This window comes from Schistocerca serialis, chromosome 11 (genome assembly GCF_023864345.2).
Source record: "Schistocerca serialis cubense isolate TAMUIC-IGC-003099 chromosome 11, iqSchSeri2.2, whole genome shotgun sequence".
NCBI classification, from domain to species: Eukaryota; Metazoa; Arthropoda; class Insecta; order Orthoptera; family Acrididae; genus Schistocerca; species Schistocerca serialis.
The window spans coordinates 162,815,207-162,841,052 of record NC_064648.1 but is presented as its reverse complement, the minus strand read 5'-3'; the positions used below and the strand labels follow the sequence as shown (position 1 = coordinate 162,841,052).

The following is a 25,846-nucleotide window of genomic DNA, read 5'->3' as shown; positions in this document are numbered from 1 at the left end:
TGAAAGGGAAGCAGTGGTTGGGAAGGGAGTGAAACAGGGTTGTAGCCTCTCCCTGATGTTATTCAATCTGTATATTGAGCAAGCAGTAAAGGAAACAAAAGAAAAATTTGGAGTAGGTATTAAAATCCATGGAGAATAAATAAAAACTTTGAGGTTTGCCGATGACATTGTAATTCTGTCAGAGACAGCAAAGGACCTGGAAGAGCAGTTGAACGGAATGGACAGGGTCTTGAAAGGAGGATATAAGATGAACATCAACAAAAGCAAAATGAGGATAATGGAATGTAGTCGAATTAAGTCAGTTGATGCTGAGGGAATTAGATTAGGAAATGAGGCACTTAAACTAGTAAATAAGTTTTGCTATTTGGGGAGCAAAATAACTGATGATGGTCAAAGTAGAGAGGATATAAAATGTAGACTGGCAATGGCAAGGAAAGCGTTTCTGAAGAAGAGAAATTTGCTAATATCGAGTATAGGTTTGTCAGGAAGTCATTTCTGAAAGTATTTGTATGGAGTGTAGCCATGTATGGAAGGGAAACATCGACGATAAGTAGTTCGGACAAGAAGAGAATAGAAGCTTTTGAAATGTGTTGCTACAGAAGAATGCTGAAGATTAGATGGGTAGATCACGTAACTAATGAAGTATTGAATAGAATAGAAAAGGGGCGGCATAACACATTTGAGCTAGAGTATGATAGTGGAACCCACATCCTCCAAATTAAAAAGTGATAATTTTGTTGTCAGTTGCGGAACTCGGCGAATGCAAGATAAAGATTGCGCTAACACTGACGTGTGGCATAGCCTAATATTTACATTTGTACCATAATTAAATGCACTTTGCCACATTTAATGCAGTTTTCTTGTTTTGATGCCTTTATACACACACGTATATTATGAAAAGAATAGTTGCTACTCACCATATTGAAGAGATGCCGATTCGCAGATAGGCACAGCAAAAAGACTGTCAAACAAGTAAGCTTTCTGCAAACTGACCAATAGAAGTAAACATACTCACACAAATGCTACACTCACACTCACACTCTCTGTGATCAAAAATATCTGGACACCCCAAAAAAACATACATTTTTCATATTAGGTGCATTGTGCTGCCACCTACCGCCAGGTACTCCATATCAGAGACCTCAGTAGTCATTACACACCGTGAGATAGCAGAATGGGGTGCTCTGTGGAACTCACGGACTTCGAACGTGGTCAGGTGACTGGGTGTCACTTGTCATACGTCTGTACGCGAGATTTCCACACTCCTAAACATTCCTATGTCCATTGTTTCCAATGTGATAGTGGAAACGTGAAGGGTCACGTACAGCACAAAAGCGTACAGGCCGACCTCGTCTGTTAACTTACATAGACCACAGACAGTTGAAGAGTTGTAATGTGTAATAGGTGGATATCTATCCAGGCCATCACACAGGAATTCCAAACTGCATCAGGATCCACAGCAAGTACTGTGACTGTTAGGCGGGAGGTGAGAACTTGGATTTCACGATTGATCGGGTGCTTATAAGCCGCACATCACACCGGCAAATGCGAAATGACACCTCGCTTTGTGTAAGGAGCGTGAACACTGGACGGTTGAACAGTGGAAGAACGTGTTGTGGAGCGTCGAATCACGGAAGGCGATCCGATGGCAGGGTGCGGGTACAGTAAATGCCCATTGAACGTCATCTGCCAGCATGTGTAGTGCCAACAGTAAAATTTGGAGGTGGTGTGATATGGTTTGGTTGTTTTTTTCATGGAGGGGTCTTGCACTCCTTGTTGTTTGTCATGGCAATATCACAGCACAAACCTACACTGATGCTTTAAGGGGAGATGGAAGGCAGTTTTTATCCCTATTCTGCCAATGCTATTTTACCCTTTGAATAGGTAGTTTTCAAAAGATCGATAAGTGATAAAACAATGAAATTTTTACTTTGTGTGTGTGTGTGTGTGTGTGTGTGTGTGTGTGTGTGTGTGTGTTTATATGTCTCAATTTACAAGTAAAATGAACATAATACCTCGTATAGTTTCTAAGAAAAAAAATTATACTTTTACTAGTAAAATCTAACTTTTTGTACATTAATTATTATAAAACGGTTTCTGATTATTTGGTGGTTCTCAATTTACTTGTAATAACTCATTACCATCTGCAGTGCAAATTGACCAAATTTCATGTTTCTAACCCCATTAGTTTATCAAATAATGGTACCAGAAAGTAAAAAATGTAGTTTTGGGAAAAATCCATTTAAAGTTTAATATTGCAATTCTAGTATAGTTATTGATGAGAATTACTTACCAGTAATAAATATTTTCTTGCACCAATCTGAGCAGCATCTGAATCATACTGGTCTTCTTTTCTTCTCTTGGTCCCTCCTCTTTTCTGTCTGTCTTCTTTTGTGCATTTTAAATTAGCCATATGTTTTGCGGATTCTCTTTATCTATTTGCACCATGGATTTTGCAGTATTTCCGCTAGATTTTATGACCAATAATTCCAAAACATTCAGTTTTATAATTATACCATCATCGAAGCATAAAATAGCATCATAAACACCAATTTTGAGGTTGTAAGCTGAATGAATACAGTTTTCAGTAACCGGTTCCAAATGACAGAGTTCACACATTCATTTAAGTTTTGGGTTTTCCCGTGAAGACATTTCTTCAACAAGGCATCTTTACAAAATAAATATGGGTTTAATTTAATTTCATTTAATCAAATGCTGTGCATTATCTCTGCATGGCATAAAAAGAAAGGTGTGGCATTTCAGTGCCGGATTGCACAGAGTGTCAGGAAAACAGTCATATCTCACGAAAAATTGTCGTATTTATATAAAATAAAAACTTTTTCACGGAGGGAAGACCAGGCATTTCAAATATGCTAAAATCTAAAAACCAAATTTTTGAAGCCCATTTGCCTTCCGTCTCCTCATAAGCTCCTTCTTACTTCCCACTGTCGAAGAGCAATTCGGGGATGGCGGTTGCATCTTTCAACACAATCGAGCACCTGTTCGTAAGGCACGGCCTGTGGCGGAGTGGTTACATCTACATCCACATCCATACTCCGCAAGCCACCTGACGGTGTGTGCCGGAGGGTACCTTGAGTACCTCTATCAGTTATCCCCTCTATTCCAGTCTCTTATTGTTCGTGGAAAGAAAGATTGTCGTTATGCCTCTGTGTTGCCTCTAATCTCTCTGATTTTATCCTCACAGTCTCTTCGCGAGATATACGTAGGAGGGAGCAATCTACTGCTCGACTCATCCGTGAAGGTATGTTCTCGAAACTTCAACAAAAGCCCGTACCGAGCTACTGAGCGTCTCTCCTGCAGAGTCTTCCACTGGAGTTTATCTATCATCTCCGTAACGCTTTCGCGATTACTAAATGATCCTGTAATGAAGCGCGCTGCTCTCCGTTGGATCTTCTCTCTCTCTTCTGTCAACCCTGTCTGGTACGGATCCCACACTGGTGAGCAGTATTCGAGCAGTGGGCGAACAAGCGTACTGTAACCTACTTCCTTTGTTTTCGGATTGCATTTCCTTAGGATTCTTCCAATGAATCTGTCTGGCATCTGCTTCACCGACGATCAACTTCATATGATCATTCCATTTTAAATCAATCCTAATGCGTACTCCCAGATAATTTATGGAATTAACTGCTTCCAGTTGCTGACCTGCTATATTGTAGCTAAATTATAAGGGATCTTTCTTTCTATGTATTCGCAGCACATTACACTTTGTAGTGTACCCTTCTCCTCAGGGTTCTGCCGTGGAAAATATAAAATAGAAAATCTGATTGGGTTTGGAGTTTTGGTGGTTTCAGTTACGGATAAGGCGGACTTCGTATTATTGATTGAGATCGTGCTGTAATTTGACCGTGCATGGCAGACCGGGTCGGCAACACTACAAAAAGCGACTGTACGGAAATAGCATCAGAAACTAATTGAAATTTACCTTATAATCTTGTTAGATACGCAGTATTAATTACAATGTAGGCTTCATGGCTGTCCTAATTTCTCTTGTAGGACGACCTGTCTTTCACTTTCCTCCATCTGTTGAAAACTTCAAGTTGTCACTGTCATGATCAATTTACAAATTTGATGATAACCACCTTGAATGACTATTGAAACAACCTTGCTTTGTAATGTAATTTTAATTTCCATCCAAAAGCACATTCAACACATCGCCGAAAAATACACGTCTTTCGTATGAAGACAAGACGGAGAGTGTAAACAATTAGTTGTTAAAAACAAAAACCTACGCAAAAGTAAAAAAAAGACGAACAAAATTATTTATAAAGATCGGTCGCTGGCGCAGCACTCTTCTGCGTGCGTGATCGTAAATTATATCTTCGTATTGGCAGAGGCGCGGTAGTCAAAGTACCATTACAAATTGTCTACATTGAGATTCAATTGCCATTCCCTGCACCATGTGTCAATTTGCTGCAGATAATCCAGCATTTCAGTACAATTTTCCGTTGTTACAACCTCTCGATATACCACAGGATCATCCGCAAAAAGCCTCAGTGAACTTCTGACGTTATCCACAAGGCCACTTATATATACTGTGAATAGCAACGGTCCTACGACACTCCCCTGTGGCACACCTGAAATCACTCCATTGAGAATGACATGCTGCTTTCGGTTGTCTAGAAACTCTTCAATCCAATCACACAATTGATCTGATAGTCCGTATGCTCTTACTTTGTTCATTAAACGACTGTGGGGAACTGTATCGAACGCCTTGCGGAAGTCGAGAAACACGGCATCTACATGGGAACCCGTGTCTATGGATCTGAATCTCGTGAACGAATAGCGCGAGCTGGGTTTCACACGAGTCTTTTTCGAAACCCATGCTACAGCGTAGATTTCTAGTCTCCATGAAAGTCATTACACTCGAACATAATACGTGTCCGAAAATTCTACAACTGATCGAAGTTAGAGATGCAGGTCTACAGTTCTGCACATCTGTCCGATGTCCCTTCTTGAAAACGGGGATGACCTGTGCCCTTTTCCAATCCTTTGGAACGCTACACTCTTCTAGAGACCTACGGTACACCGCTGCAAGAAGGGGAGCAAGTTCCTTTGCGTACTCTGTGTAAAATCGAACTGGTATCCCGTCAGGTCCAGCGACCTTTCCTCTTCTGAGCGATTTTAATTGTTTCTCTATCCCTCTGTCGTCTATTTCGATATCTACCATTTTGTCATCTGTGCGACAATCTAGAGAAGGAACATGACAATAACATCCCTGTAATGGACTGGCCTGCACAGAGGCCCGACCTGAATGCTGTAGGACACCCTCGGGATGGTTTGGAACGCTAAATTCGTGCCAGACCTCACCGACCGACATAGATACCTCTCCTCAGTGCAGCACTCTGAAGAACGGGCTGCCATTCCCCGAGAAACCTTCCAGCACCTGATCGAATTTATACCTGTGACAGTGGAAAGTGTCGTCAAGGCTGAGAGTGGGTTAACACCGTACGGAATTCCAGCTTTACCGATTGAGGGCGCCACGAACTTGTAAGTCATTTTCGGCCAGGTGCCCAGACGCTTTTGCTCACACAGTGTACGTGACCACGGTCTCCAGCCGGCAGGGCCAGACTGCGAGGGGCAGTGGGAGAAGCCCCACAGGACGTTCTTCACTTCGGTGACAGCTTCACAGGCTGTGCTGTGTGGACCCTCCCCACTGACACAAGTTTTTCTGAATTGGAAAGGTGGGGAATCTCCCCGTAATATATCCTACGTTCCCGTAATCCTCCTCATCTTGACCTTAGTCATCGTTCTTTATCCATCTGTCCCCTTCCTGGTGTCCATTCTGGCACTACGCAGCACTCTATTGCATCAAAACACACAGTGCTTTCACTTCTCTCCTTTTGCTTTACCTCCCTCTCTTCCATCGTCTGTCTAACCTCCCGACGGCACCTAGCTGCCCCACTCTCCCCCCACCTCATCCCTCCCACAATGTGGCTTTGGCAGCCATACAGTGGAGAGAGTGTGTGTGTGTGTGTGTGTGTGTGTGTGTGTGTGTGTGTGTGTGTGTGTGTGTGTGCGTTTGACGTTTTGGCTGAAAGCTTACTTGTTTGACAGCAGTTTTGTTGGCCCTATCTGCGATTAAACATCTCCATTACGAGGTTTGTCCAGAAAATACGTATAAAAGTTGAATAATGTTTTCATGTCAAAAGTTGCAGTCACCACCAGGTGGGACTACTGCTGTAATGAATCCCATCAACGCTCGGTTCGAGTCTGAGCACTCTGTGTGAAGGTGTGAGTGTGCGGCAGCTTGCTGACAGTCACCCTTTGTCCCCTGCCGTCGGCACAGAGCTCTCTCTGACAGAGGAACAGCGCGTCAACATTAAGTTTCTTGCAAAGCTAGGCGAGAATGGCCGTGAGATTTTTGACTCTTTGAAACAGGTTTACGGAGACAATTCTCTGAAGGAATCAACCGCGAACGAGTGGTTAAAAAGGTTCCGGGACGGCCGAGAAGAAGTGAACGGTGACCCTCGCCCAGGATGACCGTCGACATCGAGTTCCGATGAAAATGTTGAACGAATTCGGGCTAGTGTTCTTAAAGACCGTAGATTGGCAGTCAGAATACCCAAAACAATCGTTCACGAAATCCTGACACAAAAACTTGAAATGAAGAAATTGTGTGTGAAAATCGTACCGAAGCTCTCGATGCCAGAACAGAAAGCGAAGAGGGTAGAGTGCTGTGAGGATTGGTTGGAAGCACAGGAACGACGGGACTTTCTCGACTGAGTCATCACTGGAGATGAGTCCCGGTTTTACGAATTTGATGTGGAGCTCAAATCTCAAAGCGAGGAATGGAAACTAGCTGGAGAATCGGGAACAAAAGTCGCAAAAATCGAGGTCCAATGTGAAAACAATGTTGATTGTTTTCTTTGATTCTAGGGCATTGTTCACAAGGAATTTGTCCCTCCCGGCCAGAGAGCGAACGGAAATTTTTATGTTGAAGCTCTGACATGTCTCAGAGCTCGTGCGGCCCGAGTTCGACCGGAGTTGGCAAAAGGGACAGGTGGATCCTTCATCACGACAATGTGCCTGCTCATACGTCGCTCATTGTGCGCGAGTTTATACGTATTTTTCGGACAAACCTCGTACATGGCGAGTAACAACTATCCTTTCCATAATGTCAATTTTCCCTCCTGGATTCTCCATTGTTTGTACATAGCATACATAAATTGCAACAAAATTGCAAGGACCTTACCACCATCTCATTTTTCTGTATTGCTACTGGTGCAGTGAATGTAAAGACAAATTTGTAGTCAAGTGCTACAGATGTCGGAGTGTAGTTACATTAGTAAGCAGCACTTTAGATGTTGGAAAAATTGACACACATTGTAATGATAGCATAAATTGTGTTCTGTGCTGTAAATCACACTGCCATTCTGTTAATAATTCAGAGCCGCTTCATCGGCTTCGATCAATTACGCTACACTCTAATCTGTGACTACGTTAAGGATTAACCTGTTTCCAGGGTTGAGATTGTTCATGTTCGAGCCTGATTTCTACATTAAATTCTCGTAACCGAAGCTCTCTCCTGCAATCTGTACTGTCTTGACAGCTGTGGGCAGGTCTGTATTTGAAGGCCCCGGTCAACAGGTGAGTGACATCACTTGTGTCGATACATCTCCTTACGGACTGAGTCACCGGGCAGTGCTGTGACAGACTTTTGGCTACTCTGATGACATAATGAACCAGTTCTCTGGCATCCCACAGAGACAAGACTGTATCGGTGGCAGTCCGTACCGACCTCTGCTGGCAGCTTTTACCACCTCGTGTTACTTTTGCGTGCCGTGTAGATCTGGTCGGATGCAGGACCCCGGCCGCCTCCTACAGTTTTCCGACTGTGAAACGTGAGGAAGATTCACAGCTAACTTACTTGGCAGTTTGTGTGACTGCTTCCCATCTTCTACCTGGCTCGCTTGTAGAAGTTTCGTATATTCTCCCTGAAGGTTCTGGAGCAGTAAGGGTACCTGAAAGCTACCTGCAGTGTCCAATAATGTATCCTGTACGGCATCTGACACCACGGCCTGCAAGACGGGAAGCCACAGAGAATGCCAGTTAACATGAGACACGAAACAGAATGTCGAGGTTTGGAGCCTTTCTCAAACTATTGAGTAAAACCGATTGGTTCTCTCTCGTCTAATAGCCTCGTTAGACACTTTTAATGAAGTAACGTCTGTCATTTTGTTAAAAACCAGAATTATTGTGATGTTTTCATGTTAAGTAAACTATTGCAAAAAATTGAATAGTTTGGATAGAAAAACAAGGGTTGCTATGAATTTGCGTTTTGTTTGTGTTGCATCATACATTCTGCATACGAAACGCAGCTAATGTATTGAACTAGTCTTTAAACTTGGGAGGAAATCTTGACAAAATGGACTGTATGAACTGGACTTGTTTCAGATCATACCAGAACATCTCATCTGTATCTTACAAATGGTTTGGGATATAGAAACAAAATTTTGGCAAATGATAGCATGCAAAGAGAAGAGTATTTTTCCATATAGTTAAAATGCAAAACTTACTTATCTTCATGATATGTAAATAACTACAGATTTTTCAATAAAAAATATAAATTTTTAAGGGATGTTGGTAGGTGGGACAAGAGAATTGTTGTGGGGTTTGCAACAACATAAGTAAAGAAATTAAATGTTTCATTTTCTACAGAGAATGACCTTTTAATAAAATGTTGTCTTGTCTTGCTCTCAGCAGATAGGTAAATAATTCACTATTTCAGAACTGTCACAATTGCAACTACATTTGAATAGTACTACAATGAACTGTTCTAAACTCTGCTGTGTTCTGGTAAAAGGAGCAAAAGAAGTTCGGTACTGTCAGAAGCAGCTGTCGTATTTTCCTGCCATGACAGTACAAACAACAAGATGTGTTGACACCATCTTAGAAGACGAGTCATTGAGGATCGTGCCTTATCTGGTACATCACATCAGTGGCAGACAAGGGGAGGGGGCTGCAAGTGGAGGGGGGGGGGGTTGTCACTGTTTGTGGATGGGGGGGGGGGGGAGGGGGAGCCCAGATATTTTTAAGCAAGTCCCAAACAAGTCCAAATATGTTGAGTATATAAGAGACAGCATTGAGTTAGTCCACGGTAATTGTCAGCAGGTCTGTTAACAACTTTTAGAATGACATCTTGGGTTGTCAGGTGTTCTGCCGGATATCAGCGTCGTACTTGCACGATATTTCGGTCACGAGCTACGTGACCGAAATATCGTGCAAGTACGACACTGATACCCGGCAGAACATCCGACAACCCAAGATGTCATTAGATCGCCGGGAAAGCCTGAAGAGTTAAAACTTTTAGAATATTTGTGAAACATTGTTGGAAACTTAAAAGCTGTAGCACGAGAAGTGATTATACTGCTGCCAACATATTTCTGCATAAGAACGATGAAGATAAGGGAAATTAGGGCTTGTGTGGTGGCCTGTATAGTTGATTTTCCCTCCCTCTGTTTACGAGGAGGGGAGGGGTTCAATAAGTAATGCAACACACTTTTTTCTGAAAGCAGGTTGATTTTATTCAGAATTCTAGTACACCATATTATTCCCCACTTGCTCGGCTGCAAAACACTATTATTCAACATGATCTCCATTCAGTGTGACAACCTCATGTTATCTTACTGGAAAGGCCTATAAGCCCGCACAGTACAACTCTACTTGTCGACATCGGAGCCAATGCCTTGCTACATCCATGTACCTCTTTCCATGAAGTGAAGTGCGTCCCCAATCGGACCAAACAGATGGAAGTTGGAAGGTGCGAGATACAGACTGTAGGGTGGGTGAGGAAGAACAGTCGAATGAAGTTTTGAGAGTTTCTCTCAGGTGTGTGGGCTTGCGTGAGGTCTCGTGTTATCACGGAGAAGGAAAAGTTGATTTGCATTATTGTGGCAGTGAACATGCTAAATTAATTTCTTTAAAGTGTGCAGCCAGCCAGCACACAGTAGGTCGGACAGGTTTGTGCGACCTCATTGCGATGAGGACAGATACCTAGCTCAGTGGCTCACGTGGTTTTGTTCACTGCAAGCACCAATGAGTGTGTGCGGGGCTCTGGTTTTCCACCAAAAGAAGCTCAATGGCAGCTCTCTGATCGGAATGCACATCCGCTACAGATGCCATTTTTAAGGCTACATGTAGTGCTGCCACCTATAGTAACTTCGTGAAAATATAGGGGTTGAAATTCCGTGATGTCCTTCAACAAATTCTGAATTCTTTTCAACCGATATTGTTGACTGAGAAAAAAGTGTTGCATTACTTATTAAACACCCGTTGTATGAGTGGAACAGGAAAGGAAATGATTAGTAGTGGTACAAGGTAAGCTCTGTCATACGCCATACCGTGTCTTGTGGCGTATGTATGTAAACATAGATAATGAGCTGGATGCAGTTATTCTGCAGGAAACATATTTTGATGACTGTACCATCTACACAGGTTTACTGTAATTACAGTTAAGTCAGTATAGAAGACACGATTGTGGAAATTATGGAACCCACCTTAGCTTTTTATTTATGTTGGGAAAGACTGCAGAGGATATGTGAAAATATATTCAACAGCACCTAGGAAAAGATGGGCTGGATATTGCAGTGAATGGATGAAGGTTAACATGCCATGTCTGTCTGATGTACATGGAGAAGTAAAACAAACAATTCAGAAAAGTCAATCCACAAGCTGTGTTCAGTCTCTGTGTCAATCGTTTCTTCAGTGTATGTGGAGTTCGTGCACTCATGTCTATTCTTGTTTTGGAACTGTAGAGAATTTGAATTTGTCATTCTTTTTGTCATCTACTTATAGATTGTAATTACTTTTAGGAAAAAAAAGAAAAGGGGGACAGTTTGAAATAATTGCCTGGTATTTGCTGGAGTGCTCAATACTATTGTCAGTCATAATAGGGAAACGAGAAAATAATTGTAAGCCCTTTGGAAGGTATGAAAGATCCATCTATGGCAAACGTTAATAGATGTGCAACAAGCTTGCTCTTCCCAGCTGCATGTGATTTTATCTTTATGACCTACATCAACTTTAGGTGCACAGCACTGGGGGAAGTAAATTTAGTCCGACAATATGTGCAGTCACCAAAAATGACTTTGGATTAAAGACTTTGCAAATTTAAAACCCCGATTGAGTTTTTAGTGGTGGAAGGAACTGTTACAGACAATGCTGTTAACTTTCAAAAAGTTACCTGAGAATGTGCTTACAATGTTAATGTAATGAAAGTTAGGTGATGTTATTTCTACTGAAGAAGACACCTGTAGTGACACTGAAACCCAGTCATTGCTTATTACAATAAACTTTATGTAACCAATTTGCTGTAAACATCATTTATTGCATGTTTATACACACTTGGTGCTGTCAGCCGTGTTTAAAATTGTAACAGTTCTGTCAGTTTTTGCTTCAAAAAATGCAATGGTACGGGCATTAACATTGACAAACAAGGAAGGGGGAGGGTAAATAAAACAATGCCATGTGAACTAGCATCATGCTACACGCAGGTCGACGATATAAAGTCAGTTCGTAGTAAAAATGTCCGTTACTGATAAATCGGATATATGCACAGTATGTGACAACCATTTTCTGAGCACTGCTGGTGAATTAAATAAAAATATATTTTCTGCAGGGAGTCATATAACACTCTTGGCAAATGCCTTTCCGAGATTGATGTCTGAAATACTCCTCTGTGGTACAGACAAGGGGGAGATTGAGTCAATAATTAAATCACTGAAGACTAAGGACTCTCATGGTTATCATGGAGTGCCTAGCAGAATATTAAAGTACCGTGCTGCACATGTTAGCCCTGTACTTAGCCATATTTGTAATTTTTCCTTTAGGAATCATCAGTTTCCTGAACGATTAAGGTACTCGTAGTAAAGCCGCTTTATGAAAAGGGAGAAAGGAATAATGTAGAAAATTTTAGACCTATTTCTATGCCATCAGTGTTTGCTAAAGTTACTGAAAAGGCTGTGTATGTAAGGATAATAGATCATTCTTTATCACACAGTTTGCCATCAAATGTATGGTTCAGCTTTAGAAGTCCTTTAACAACTGAAAATGTTATATTCTCTTTTCTCTGAGGTGCTGGATGGGGTAAACAAAATGTTTCAGACGCTAGGCATATTTTTGATTTAACTAAGGCATTTGATTGTGTTGATCACAAAATATTGCTCCAGAAGTTGGACCATTACGGAATACGAGGAGTAGCTCACAATTGGTTCACTTTTTACTTTAAGAACAGGCAGCAAAAGGTCATTATTCACAATGTTGGGAATGCCTGTGATGCGGGGTCTGAGGTGGGTACGGTCAAATGTGGGGTGCCCCAGGGGTCAGTGTTGGGGCCACTCCTGTTACTTATTTATATAAATCAAATCATGTACCCTTTAGTATTAAGGGTAACTCTAAAATATTTGTTTGCTGAGGACACTAGCTTGGTAGTAAAGGATGTTGTGTGCAACACTGTCTCGGTTTCAAATAGTGCAGTTCATGACATAAGTTCATGGCTTGTAGAAAATAAACTAATGCTAAATCACAGTAAGATTGAGTTTTTACAGTTTCTAACACAAAATTCAACAAAGTCTGACGTTTTAATTTCACATTATGGACATAAGATTAGTGAAACTGAACAGTTAAAGTTTCTGGGTGCTCAGATAGATAGTAAACTTTCGTGGAAAGCCCACACTCAGGATCATGTTCAAAGACTTAATGCTGCCATTTTTACTATTGAAATGGTATCCAAAGTAAGTGAGCATTCAACACTAAAATTAGTCTACTTTGCATATTTTCATTCGCTTCTGTCGTATGGTATTATATTTTGGAGTAACTCTTCCCATTCTTCTTTTTAACAATATTACCTTATTCGCAAGAATAAGCAGCTTTTACTCTGTTGATCACATAATTTACTCTGTTGATCACATAACTAATGATGAGGTATTGAATAGAATTGTGGAGAAGAGGAGTTTGTGGCAAAACTTGACTAGAAGAAGGGATCGGTTGGTAGGACATGTTCTGAGGCATCAAGGGATCAGCAATTTAGTACTGGAGGGCAGCGTGGAGGGTAAAAATCGTAGAGGGAGACCAAGAGATGAATACACCAAGCAGATTCAGAAGGATGTAGGTTGCGGTAGGTACTGGGAGATGAAGCAGCTTGCACAGGATAGAGTAGCATGGAGAGCTGCATCAAACCATTCTCAGGACTGAAGACAACAACAAAAACTCTGTTAATATTCGGCAAAAATAAAACCTGCATTTGGATCGGACTGCCTTAACTCTTGTGCAGAAAGGTGTGCAGTATACTGCTGCATCCATTTTCAATAAGCTGCCACTCGAATTAAAAAATCTGAGCAGTAATCCACATGCGTTCAAGTTGAAACTGAAGTTTCTCTTCATGAGTCACTCCTTCTATTCTGTTGAGGATTTCCTTGAAAACTTAAGCTGATTCTTGTTGTATTGTTGATTGTATTTACGTAAACTTATGGATTGACTTTTTTTGGTTTCAGAAACATTTTATTTTTATCTGTTATTACTTTTATGTTGTAATTTCATCTACTGATATGTTCCATGACCTTGGAGATTTGCTCCTCAATTTGGTTCTATGGAACTTGACGTGTAAATAAAAATAAATAAATAAATAAATGCTGGATTATCAATTCAGGAAGAAGTTCGTCAATCATCGATTAAATGCATTGACAGAATTATAAAGAAAATGTTGCAATGCTATTTAACCACGAAAAAATTGCCAAACTGTTCCAAATGGTTGAAACTAAATTTATGCTTGAAGCTGCTGATGTTCTGGCTGTAGCACTGGACTATCTGGTAGAAATGTAAGAGTTTGATAAGGAGCATGTGCTGAAAGAAATAAAGATATTTTAGGCATCTCCGTACAAATCGATAAGTGTGTGGACGTTGCTCTTAGATTGATGGCCTAGGAAACCTTCAAATTTATAGTTAGATGGGACTTCCAAGAATCATTACTCTGTGTGTCACTTACAGTGCAATACTTCTGGACCATTTATATCTGTCGCATCATCCGAGAGCAGTTTCTCTGAAACTAATGATGAATCTAGAATGACTAGCCAATAGAGCCATTTTAGCAGTTACAAGGAGATAGATTTAAATGACATAATTGAGAATGTTGTTAAAATGAAGGCACAAACATACGTACATTAGCAATATTTATAACAACTAGTGTCTTGTACTGAGGTTACAAAACTGATATTGTAATTTTACAAGCTTTGTTTTCAGGCATCAAAATAAAAGGCAATTTTCTTATTTTGTTGCTCTCTACCTGATAATTGCTGTGCTAAATGCTGATATACACTGCAAGTTTCGACAGATATCTTTGAGTATGTATATTACTGTTCAGGCCAGTTCAGTTCAATTATGGTTACATAAATATGTGGATGCTGGAGACCACATTTGTATGGAAATGACATTTGTTGGACTCAAATGGTTTTCAGCTTGCAGGGATAGCTTCTATATTAGAGAAGGAAGAGAGAAGTGTGAAACAGTGCAGTGGGTCCAAAACATGTTATTACGTGGTACAGAGGGGGATTTCTCACTCTACAAAGAGCCTGAGGAAGAGGAATCTGGATTTCATAAATATTGTAGAAAGCTGAAACACAATTCTTTTTGTTACAACATACCGACATACCGCACCCACGATTGCTAAAAGAAAGTGTTGTGACCTGCCATCACACCCTGTGAGAAACAGATTTGTTCACGGTTTAGTTACTGGTTCAGTGCAAATTTTTGTGCAATAGTCATATTGTCCTCAATACCTTTCCCTTCAAGATTGAGAGGTTTTCTTTACATTGTGTCTTTGGCTTTTAATAGTTAAACTGCATCGCAGTGAAGTAGTGAAACCACGTAAATGTTGACCACTGACGCTTCCAAAACGGTTTCACACACAGTCCAGAGAGCTATTTTACAGTAAATAAGCCTGCCACAAATATGTATGTAAACAAGACTCTGATACATTACTTGACGTATACTACACAAATATAGTTTGCCATTGTTGCAGCCAAAATGCTGCCTCACTGTGAATGTTCTCCAACATGGGATTAATTGGCCGACATTCATATGCAGCTGGAAATCGTCCCGAGTATTGTCAGAAGATAGGCAGTTGCTGCGAATCGGTGTGTTGGGAGGAGAGCTGCCAAGAGCTGTGTACTTCCTGTACTGGTACCGGAGGTACCTTGAGTACCGTCCTCTCCTCTGCAGAAAATACAGGAGCTGCCATTACTTGTCCACTCAAATGTGAGTGCCACGTCAGTGGTAGATCCAGGCCTGCTGTACAGCGTGGAAGGGGACCGGGGAGGACTCGGGGTGTCGTACCGATCCCTGTAACCGACGAGTTGCAGTTGAAGTTTTTCACTGAAACTGGAACTGACCCAGTGGGATTCACTTCACCTGTTTGTGGGGAAACCTGTTTTATCCGAGTCAGGAGGAGGCAAACGCAAAAGTGTAGGGGTCTACTAATTGTAGGCAGTTCGAACATACGGCGAATGATGGTACGACTTAGAGAAATGGCTGCAAGAATCGGGAAAGGACACCGGGAGCCCTCAGTGTGTCTGCCTGGGGGTGTTATTCAGTATGCTGAAGGGGCTGTTCCAGCAGCCACTGAAGGAACAGCGTGCAACTGACTGCAGGTTGTCGCACACTTTACAACAAATGCCTGCCTGGGCTCTGAGGTCACTCTTGGGTCATACCAATGACTGGAATAGACAGCTGAGAAGACCCGACTTGCGCTTAGTTTGTAATGGAACTCACCAATAGAGCCCATTTTGTTATGAGATATTGTACACTAATTAAAGTAGTCTTCGAAAAACCGATCACTTAGTATGATCATAAGGTAGGTGTTGCGATCAATTCAAATTTGAAAGTGTGTATATTTAAATTAAAACTTTTGTTATTTCTAAAAGTTTGACTTGCATTATTTATATGTACAATTTTGTCACTAGTATTATTATTGTCACTGAATTATCATTTATGCTATTTGATATTTCACGTAACTTAAAAATGCAGTATCAATAATCGATACAGAAATTGTAAGTTCTTTGTCGATATAACTTAGTGGTCATTGGTCGGCAACGTGATTTCGGCCACTCGGGTTTTGGCTGCGGTCGAGAGTTGTTGTTTTTTGTGTGTTTCTCGATAAATATGCGGTATCCACAGTGCACGTGGTACTTTATTTTTGTGCTTAGAGATTGTGAAATTTACTAAATTACTTTAGAGTTCGAAGTTCTGACAACAAATGTTTTTTCTAAACAAAAATCGTGGACGCCTGCTTCGTGATTTCGGTCGGTCTGGTAATAGTCAAAACCCACACCTTTTTCATCCAGAGCAGCAAAGGAATCGACTGTCGCCTAGACGATGAAGCCACGTGCACGGTGGCTATTCGGCAGCATAGAGATAAGTGACATCGTGACCGTCTCTACAAATTACTTTACGTCTGTTAGCCACACCGTAACGGTGTCTTTACGGGAATAACTTTGCATCGTAGTAGCAAGGGTCTGTGATAAGTTTTAACGAAGCTCACAATTTGCGGCATTGTTCACAGAACTGATCGTGGCCGCTCGTTTCAGAGTCGAGTGGAGGACTGAACCGGAGACTCTGAGGATTCTGTGACAAGTTAGGCTGTCACTTCCTGGACCTGTGCTATAGGGCTGAGAACTGCAGGGTCCCCTTAAATGAGTCAGGTGTGCCCTACACGGCAGAGGGTGGTAGTCAGGTAGCAGACCGTGTGTGGGGTGCGATTTTTAGATTAGACTACTCTCTGTCCAGTCCAGACAGTGATACTTGTACGAAACGGGGAAGTGTCAGTGTAAGATAGAAAGAAATGTCTCCTGCAGGTGAGGGTATTAAAATTCGCAACGGAGTGCCAGAGTTTGAAGTGCTCGTGAAAAGCGGTGAAGCTCGCAGAACACTAGGGACAGAAAGTTGGTTGAAAACTGAAATTGATGGCAGTGAAATTTTTGGGTAAAATTTGAGTGTATATTGACAGGATAGGCAGATGGGAATAGAGGTGGTGGATTTGTTGCAGTAGAAAAGAAAGTCGTATCCACTGAGATAGAAATTGAAACTGGACGTTGTTGGAGCAAGGCGCAGTATCATACTTTTATCCTTATGTCACCCACTGGACTCATCTCCTGATGTAACCGAAACCTTCAGAGAAAGCTTCGGTTCACTTGCACGTAGGAGTTCCCCGATCGTACTGTAATTGTTGGCGGAGACTTTTAATCGTTCGACAGTTAATTGGGAAAATTAGTTCTGTTTATGGTGGGCACGATAAGATGAGCTGTGAAAATTTGCTAAATGCCTTAACTGAAAACTACTAGAACAAATAGTTAGGGGCACCACTCATGATGGAAATGTGTTGGATCTAATGGCAACAAGCAGATCTGACTTCTTTGAGGATGTCCACATCGAAACTAGTATCGGTGACCGTGATGCAGTTGCGGCAACAGCGATTACCAAAGTAAAAAAGAACAACTGAAACAAGCAGAAACTACATAAAAAATCAGTAGTGTCATATCTCAATGAACTTGAAACTTCCAGCAGAGTGCAGGAGTGTGTACAGGAACTACGGGTAAAGTTTAAAAGAACAGCTGACCATGTGCTGGATAGATATGTACACAGTAGAACAGCTAATAGTGAGAGAGAACCTCCACAGTATACAGCTACTGTGAAGAAACTTCTAAAGAAACAGAGTTTACTGTGTAATACGCATAAAACAAAGCGTCGGGCTACAGATGGAGAGATGCCGAATGAAATGTCAGCTGTTAAGAGCAATGTGCGATGCCTTCAGTGACTACCACAGCAGGATGTTGTCAGGTGATACTTCACAAAACCCAAAGAAATTCTGGTCATATGTAAAGGCTGACACCAAAGTTGTGTCCAGCCCCTAGCAAATGAGCCAGGGACTGTAATTGAGGGCAGCAAAGCAAAAGCTCAAATGCTTAACTTCATTTTCAAATGTTCTTTTACAAAGGGAAATCCAGGAGAATTACCCCAATTTAATACTTATAACACAGAAAAGATAAATGAAGCGAGTATTAATGGTGTTGAGAAAAAGCTGAAATCCTTAAAATTGGACAGAGCTCTAGCGCCCTATGGAATCCTTCTGATTATATACTGAATTTGCTGCTGAGTTAGCCCTCTTCTTCTTATAATCTATTGTAGATACCTTGAACGAAAGAACTCTGCCCAGTTCTAGGAAAAAAGCACAGGCTGCACCAGTGTACAAGAAGGGTAGAAGTGACCCACAAAACAACCGTCCAATATCCTTGACATAGGTTTGTTGTAGAATCTTAGAATGTATTCAGAGTTCAAACATTATGAGGTATTGTGAACAGTGGGACCACCTCAATGCCAGGCAACACAGATCCTGAAAATGTCAGTCACGAGTAACCCAACTCGCACTTCTCTCGCAGACGTACTGAAAACTTTTGATCGAGGTAATCGGGTAGTTGCAGTATTTCTCCATTTGTGAAAAGCATTTGACTCGGTACCACAGCTAAGGGGTGTCAAGTGAAATTTGTGACCGAATTGGGGACCTTTTTGTGTGGAGGACACAGTGTTATCTTGGGTGGAGAGTTGTCATCTGATGTAGATGTAACTTCAGGTGTGCACCAGGGAAATGTGTTGGGACCACTGCTGTTGATGTTGTGTATTAATAACCGTACAGACAATGTTAATAGTAAAATCAGACTTTCTGCAGCTGATGCAGTTATCTACAATTAAGTACTATCCAAGAGAAGCTGCATATTTATTTATTTATTTATTTATTTGTTCAGTCAGATCCTGAGAAGATTTCAAAGTGGTGCAAAAATTGTAAACTTGCTATAAATGCTCAGAAATGTAAAATTTTGCAGTTCACATAATGAAAAAAATATAGTACCCTATGACTATAATATCAGAGTCTCACTGCCGGAATCGGCCTACTCATACAGATATCTAGGTTTAACACTTTGTAGGGATATGAAATGGAAAGATCACATAGGATCAGTTGTAGGCAAAGCAGGTGGTAGACTTCAGTTTATTGGTAGAGTACTGGGGAAGTGCAGTCGGTCTACAGGCGAGACTGCTTACAAACCACTCATCCAACTGGTTCTACAATATTGCTCAGGACTGTGGGACCCATACCAAATAGGACTAGCAGGGTATGTCGAACATGTACAGGCCAGCACGAATGGTTTCAAGTTTGTCTGATTCGTGGTAGTGTGTCGCAGAGACTGAAGGAACCGAACTGGGAGACTCTGGAAGACCGATGCGAAGTATGCCGAGAAAGTCTACGAACCAAGTTTCGAGAACTTGCTTTAAATGGTGACGCTAGGAATATACGACAACCCCCCTACGTATCGCTCAAATAGGGATCGTGAGGATAAGATTAAAATAATTACTGTTGGTACAGAGGCATTCGATCGTCTCGCACTGTGTACGTGAATGAAATGGGAAGAAACCCTAGTACTGGTACACTCTGTCGTGCACCTCACAGTGGTTTGCAGATGCAATGCCTGAAGGTTTCAGTCCATTTCTTTATCGAACATTATAAATGCCTGACCACTTCCAGATATATTCCACTTAATACCGGTAATCTGATTCTAACCGTAGTATCTCTTCCACTTCAAGTTGCAGACATACTGGCATACATTTCATTGTAAAATATTAAATCACATAGCGGTATGTATAGAAGTCCACTTTTGAAATGTAGTATAGAGCAAGTAATTAAGTACACTCACGTTATACAATTCATAAGATGCTCACTGCTGCAATTAATCTCTTGTCATTCATTATAGAATTAAACATTTTAACAAAATAAATAACAAAATGGAACAAAATATAGCAAATAACAAAAATAACTAATAACAATAACACAAAAAGTGTGACAAAACAAAGTTAGGATATCCACATGTCACTGTATATCGGAGGGAAATGCGTTTCGGGATCATGTGATCAATGGATGATGTCAGCCATCAAAGCTTTCTTCCTGAGAAACCTCGACGGTAATGTGATGGCCGGTGTGGACGCCGCCATTTGAAATGCATTGTGGAATGATTAGACACGACATGATGTGAGGTGAAGTGATGGGCAGTGAAAACTGACCTTCATCAGAGCATAGACTATACATGTTATCAATACTTCACTTTTTTCTGAAGCATCTGACTTATTTTGTACAGAGTGGACACAAGTCCGACTGGGGACCTCGTTTAGTTTTGCTGCCCTAGGCCTGCAGTAGTTCAACTTGCCACTGCATCTCAATATATAAAAACCTTGAACTAATGGCAGTTTTCATACCAAGTGTTGATGGAAAAGCACATCAGCCTCACATTGTCAAAATTAACAGATCCAGTGATCTTTCTAGCTATTATTGAACATTTCTTGTCACTTCAGATTTTGGTGATGCCTGCTTTGGTCCAGACTGCCCCAAGCAGATAATAGTGGAATGTAGTGTGGCACTGTAAATTATTGACTTTTGCTTATCCCTTGTGTAGCTGCCTCATTATCATATGTATGCAATTGGGGACTGTATTTCGATTTAAATACTAAATTACTAAAATGTATTCAGTGTTGTAGAACTGCCGTTAGTGCGACACAGTGGATGTAGATGCGTAGAAAATGCTGTGCGTGTACTTTGCTTGACAATATTTTATATCTTAGAAGCATGTCCGGTTGTTAGTGCTAAATAAAAACAGAAAACAAAAAAATTGTGATAATTACATGTTTACTGACAATTCATAGTTAAGACAGCTATGCAAATTAGTGTGAATCTGTGTGTGAATGATAATTAATGTGAAATGAATCTGTGTTACAATGTTCAATTTGCTGTTAAGGTGTTAATGATTCAAATATCTGTTTATGAACAGTTCGCTGCAGCACAAACCAAATCGGAGAAGTTGACGCCTATTTGTTGCCGCAATGGAAGAATCGCTGGACGCTTCGTTGCCGGTTGACACGGTAAGAATGGATCCCTTTTTATTTCATTCTTTATTTCATTAATTTGTCCATTGTGATCCGTAGATTTCCTCGAGGCCAAATTCCAGGTCACTGTATACAGCAACAAATTGAATTGGTACCCTGATGCATTTTTCGTAATTTATGTGCAACATACATGAGTAATAAAAGGTGTAAAACTTTGCTTCTGCCATTTTTTCCCCAGCATTTGAGGCTTTAATGAAACAAATTGGTTACACACGTATCATTCAAAGTATTTTCCATCGCTGGCCACTACTTTCTCCCATCTTTCGGGCAGTGTACAAATCCCACGTCGGAGAAATGGTTCATCTTTGGAAGTGATCCACGAATTGATCCAATTTGTGACTTCTTCGTGAGATCGGAAGTGTTGGTCAGCCAGGCCGTGCGCCACTGAACAGGTGACAGAGGGAGCAATGTCAGGAGAATACGGCGGGTGGGGCAGGACTTCCCATTTTCAACCTTTCAAAGTACGTTTTGACCCTTTAGCAATGTGGGGTCAAGTGTTGTCACTGCAAAATCACTTTATTGTACCCCTCACTGTATTGTGGCCGTTTGTCTTTGAACGCTCTGCTCGAACATATTGTGTTCGATAATGAGCACCTGTGATTGTTCAACTTGGTTTTAGAACCTCATAGTACATGACACCGAGCTGGTCCCACCAAATGCAGAGCACGATCTTGGAGCTGTGAATATTCGGTTTGTCCCCGGTCCCAATGCGATGCAGAAATCCCTTTCGTTTTTTGCCTCTGAAGCAACTGTTCACAAACGCCATTCATTGTCTTTCGGTTTCAGCTCCCACGGGACCCCAAGTTCCTTCTTTCTGAATTGTGCCCATAGCCTTGAGATGTTTTGAAATGGCTCGCTTTGTCACTCCCACTAATTGTCCGAATTCTTCCCGAGTTTGATGGGAGTGTTCACTCGGCAATGTCTCCAATTCTGCATCTTCGAAAACATTCTCTCTTCCACCGCTATGCCAGTCTGCAAAGTTAAAATCACCCGCGACATGTTCTTTCACTAATACTGTATGTAACTGAGAGCATTCGATGAGACTAAGCTGCAGTTTTCTTCGTATTGAAACTAAACAGTAACACCTCCCGCAAATGACTAGAATTAGGCTTGTAAACTGACATTTTCAATCGAGAACAACTTGATGGTGCAGACACAAATGGGCTAATGTTTGAACGAGGTTATGTTGACCGAGGTCCGAGCCAACTGTCTGACATCTGCGATCTGTTTCTTTCGAACGCTACTTCCCATTGTCGCCACCTATCGGTAAACGGCAGAAGCAAAAGTTGTACACCTAGTACGTATTGGAATACGTGTCGCAGACGTCTGTTACGGTACAGCTTTCCTGAATTTACTTTGCAGTTTCAGTTTTTATGATGAAAAGTGCATTTAGTGTGTGTGTGTGTGTGTGTGTGTGTGTGTGTGTGTGTGTGTGTAAAAGTTAGGTTATGCCACAGATCACACCTGTTACCACATACTATATCCCGCATTCACGTTCATTGGCTTCATTGACTTCAGTCAGATTATCACTCTACTACCTAACCTAGACCTCGTGCTATGCAACAGATCAGTCTGTGCACACCACCGAAAAACACCTAAAGGTTCAACTGTTAATGACTGATATTCGAGAGGTGTGAACACGAACTTCTGTTCGGAAAGCCCAAGAGATTTTTGAACAAAGTCAAAGGCAGTAGTTGAGGAAGTCTCACGTGTGGAAGGAAGACAGTACGAGGAGGAGAAAGGGTGGGTGTGGAAGTGGGGGAAGAGGAGTGGATACATATTTCAGTAATTTGGTGGCACTTGATGTGTAGCATACCAGTCTTCTATTTGTTTTACTTACAGCATCGTATCACAGGCGTGCTTTACATGGCACAAATCCCCCTCTGTTGTAGGCTATGGCGAGCTCGAGAGGTCTTCAGCAGCAGCAGCAGCAGCAGCAGCAGCAGCAGCTGCTGTCACCGGCGGCCGCGGACTCGACCACACCCACCCGCAGCGTGACTCCCACCGCGGCCGCTTCACCACGCGCCGCAGCGGTCTGCAGAACTGCCTGCCTCTCGCTGTCCCTCACATCTCTGGGGACCGGCAGGAGCTTTGCGGCACCCTGCCTGCTGTATCCCGCCGCTATGTGGAGGCCGCCCTGCTGCCACTTGTTCTGCATGTTGATGTCGGCCCCCGACTGCGGCAGAATTCCGCTGTACAGTGCGGTGGAGTGTAGCCGCGTTCGCGCCGGTTGTTCGCGTCTGTTCCCCTGGCAGAGACCTCGAGGACTTTGGCCGCGTCTCCGTTCTCTGTGCATTTTGAATCTGCTTCTCGATGTCTTGCTCCTTTGCCGTATTATTTTCCACGGAAATGTGTTGCCGCAGTGGAAAATCTGAAAATCTTTATAACCGTGCCACTTACGTGCTAAAAAGCCAGTTGCGTGAGCAGCGTGTAAGACTTGACAACTTGGTCCAGTATGGGGAAGGAGATTTTGAGGCTACACAGAATTAATTGACAACATTTTTAGGACTGAAAGTGTAATGCCAGAGGGTGGTGTTCCACATTACATCTGACGTGGGAATCACCCTGCAAAATGCCCTGTTCAGGGTTACCTTTGCTAACCCAGAAAACTAATTTTTGGCAGGCCACGTATTTGAGGCATATCCTGTAATTTTAATGTGCGGAATTTAAAATTGAACTCTGACCTCAGGCGTAGATCCTTAAGCGGGGATTTGAATACGATTTAATGTGATTGAAGATATCTGGGTAAAACAAATTTTCGTTTCAACACACAAATGTTTTCACTAAAACCATCTATTAACTTCACATACAAAAATTGACTGTCAAAACTGTTAACAAGTCTGTTGGTGTTGAAATTCTGTTTAATGACTGAGTGTATAGCAGTGTTACTGGTTCACCTGTGAATTTACACTCTGATAAACCGCAGTGAAATCTGAAACTTTGAGATGGGATCAAAAAATACCTGGAATCGTGCAGTTGGATGTGCACGCTTTGTTGTTACGTGTTGTGGTACTAGGTGGTGTTGCTTAGGGGTATTCCACGTGGCTCAGGAAGCTGGCATCGGTTGGAGTTCAGTGGTTTGTTTGTTGTGCTCTGTTGTTAGTGTTTCTGTTCCCTTCCTTTGGCATTTAATGACTCGGTTGACAACGAGCAAGGAGTCTGCGTGAAATTTTGTTTCCTGTCGGGGAAACATGCAGCAGAGACTATTGGGATGCTTCGGCAAGCCTTTAGTGACGATGCTTTGGGGAAATTGCAGGGCTAAGTGGTTCTCTTATTTCAGATCTAGCAAAACATCAACTGCAAACATGCCACACCGTGGTTGTACTTAGACATCAATAAATGATGAAAACGATTGCCACAATCAATCAAACGAGCAATTCTCAGAGGACCATTGACCAAATTTCTCAGGAAAGAAAAGTGTCACGGAGCACAGTCCAGTAAATCTTAACTGAAGATTTGCACACGAGACGGAGTCTGCAAAATTTGTTCCTCGCTCACTCGCAGGTGACAGACGAGAAAACCACGTTAATGTTTGCCACGGCTTGAAGAGTGAAATGCAAAACTGTCCAACTGCCGGATGAGAGTTGGTACTCCAGGTACAATCTGGAGTCGAGGATTAAAAGCGAGTGCGGAGCCAGTGGAAAAATCGAACATTGCCACGGCCCGAGAAAGAATGTCGATTGCCGTCCGATGTGGAAACAGTGTTTATCTGTGTTTTTGATATGAATGGAATTCTTCACAAGGGGTGTGTTGTTCCAGACAGTTCGTGAGCCGATATTTTTGAGGATGTGTTAGGAAGATACGAAGGTGTGTGCAGTGAATATGGCCAGAACTGGGGAAAAATGGGAACTGGTTGCTCCAGCGAGACAATGCTCCAGCCGTCACAGCTCCGACAGGCCGACAGTCTGTGGCAAAACGTGACACGGTGCTTGTCCCTCGCCCACCCTCTCACCCAGTCTCACTCTTTTTTATTTTCAGGGACAAAGCGAAGTCCAAAAGGAAACTGAATTGGTGATGTAGACGATGTCAAAGAAAACGCACTGACGGCTTCGAACATTATCCTGCCACGAGAGTTCCAGAACTGTTTCTGGCAGTACCAAAAGCGTTTGGCCGAGTGCACCGTTGCACATGGATGATACTTTGAAGGGGACTAAAATACTGTAAATGTAGGATTCAATAAAATGCAAAATAAAAATTCCGGTTACTGTGCCCCCCCAGTAAACTCGCAATTACTGACAAAGTAGTGATCGAAAGCTCGGTGTGTACCTTTGAAATTTGCATACGACACGTGATTGTTGATCTCGAGACGGGCAGTAGCGTTTAATTCCACAGTGCCGCTTAAAATGCTTGCCGCATTTGTAACTGGTGTTCCGTGCCGTCATCTGCTGACAAACGGGCCCTCTGTGGATGGCACTCGGTCAAAACTCTGAGGTGCCGCAGTCTACGTACCGACTCGAACTGACGGGTCCCACGTGGAATCGACCGTGACCCAATTCGGAGGCAGTGCGTGCTCTGCCACGACTCGGTGCAGAGTCCCCGACGTGGCCACCACTGGTACGGAATGGCTAGTCTTCGAAATTTTGGTATTCTGTTCTACACTGCAAGAAGTACAGGATGCTCCCCTTCTCCTTAAAGGCGAGGCGAGGGGACCATTTTCTGCCCGTTTCCCCGAACGTAGGGATTGGAGGAAACGAACTCACCACTGCGGCTGCCGAGGAGGCTCGCTCCCTTCAGACTCTCGCTCCCTGTAGATCCCCCCCCCCCCCTCCCCGTGTACGCTGTCCCCCCATTTCTGACCGGGAAGGCCACATTTTGGCAGGACTTTCAGTTGTTGAAAGTGAGGAGTAATGAA

At 42.2% G+C, this 25,846-nt stretch overlaps 1 protein-coding gene across 1 annotated transcript in view; it reads left to right on the top strand.

Moving 5' to 3' along the window:
• The window catches only part of LOC126427080 (uncharacterized), a 40,092-nt gene extending 16,209 nt beyond the window's left edge, over positions 1-23,883 (top strand). The window contains exons 3-4 of the mRNA XM_050089251.1: positions 20,880-20,970; positions 22,887-23,883. Of these exons, the coding sequence (XP_049945208.1) occupies positions 20,932-20,970; positions 22,887-23,369 (522 nt within the window). The 5' untranslated portion in view covers positions 20,880-20,931 and the 3' untranslated portion in view covers positions 23,370-23,883. The remainder of the gene's footprint in view (positions 1-20,879; positions 20,971-22,886) is intronic.
• Positions 23,884-25,846: the final 1,963 nt, after the last annotated feature.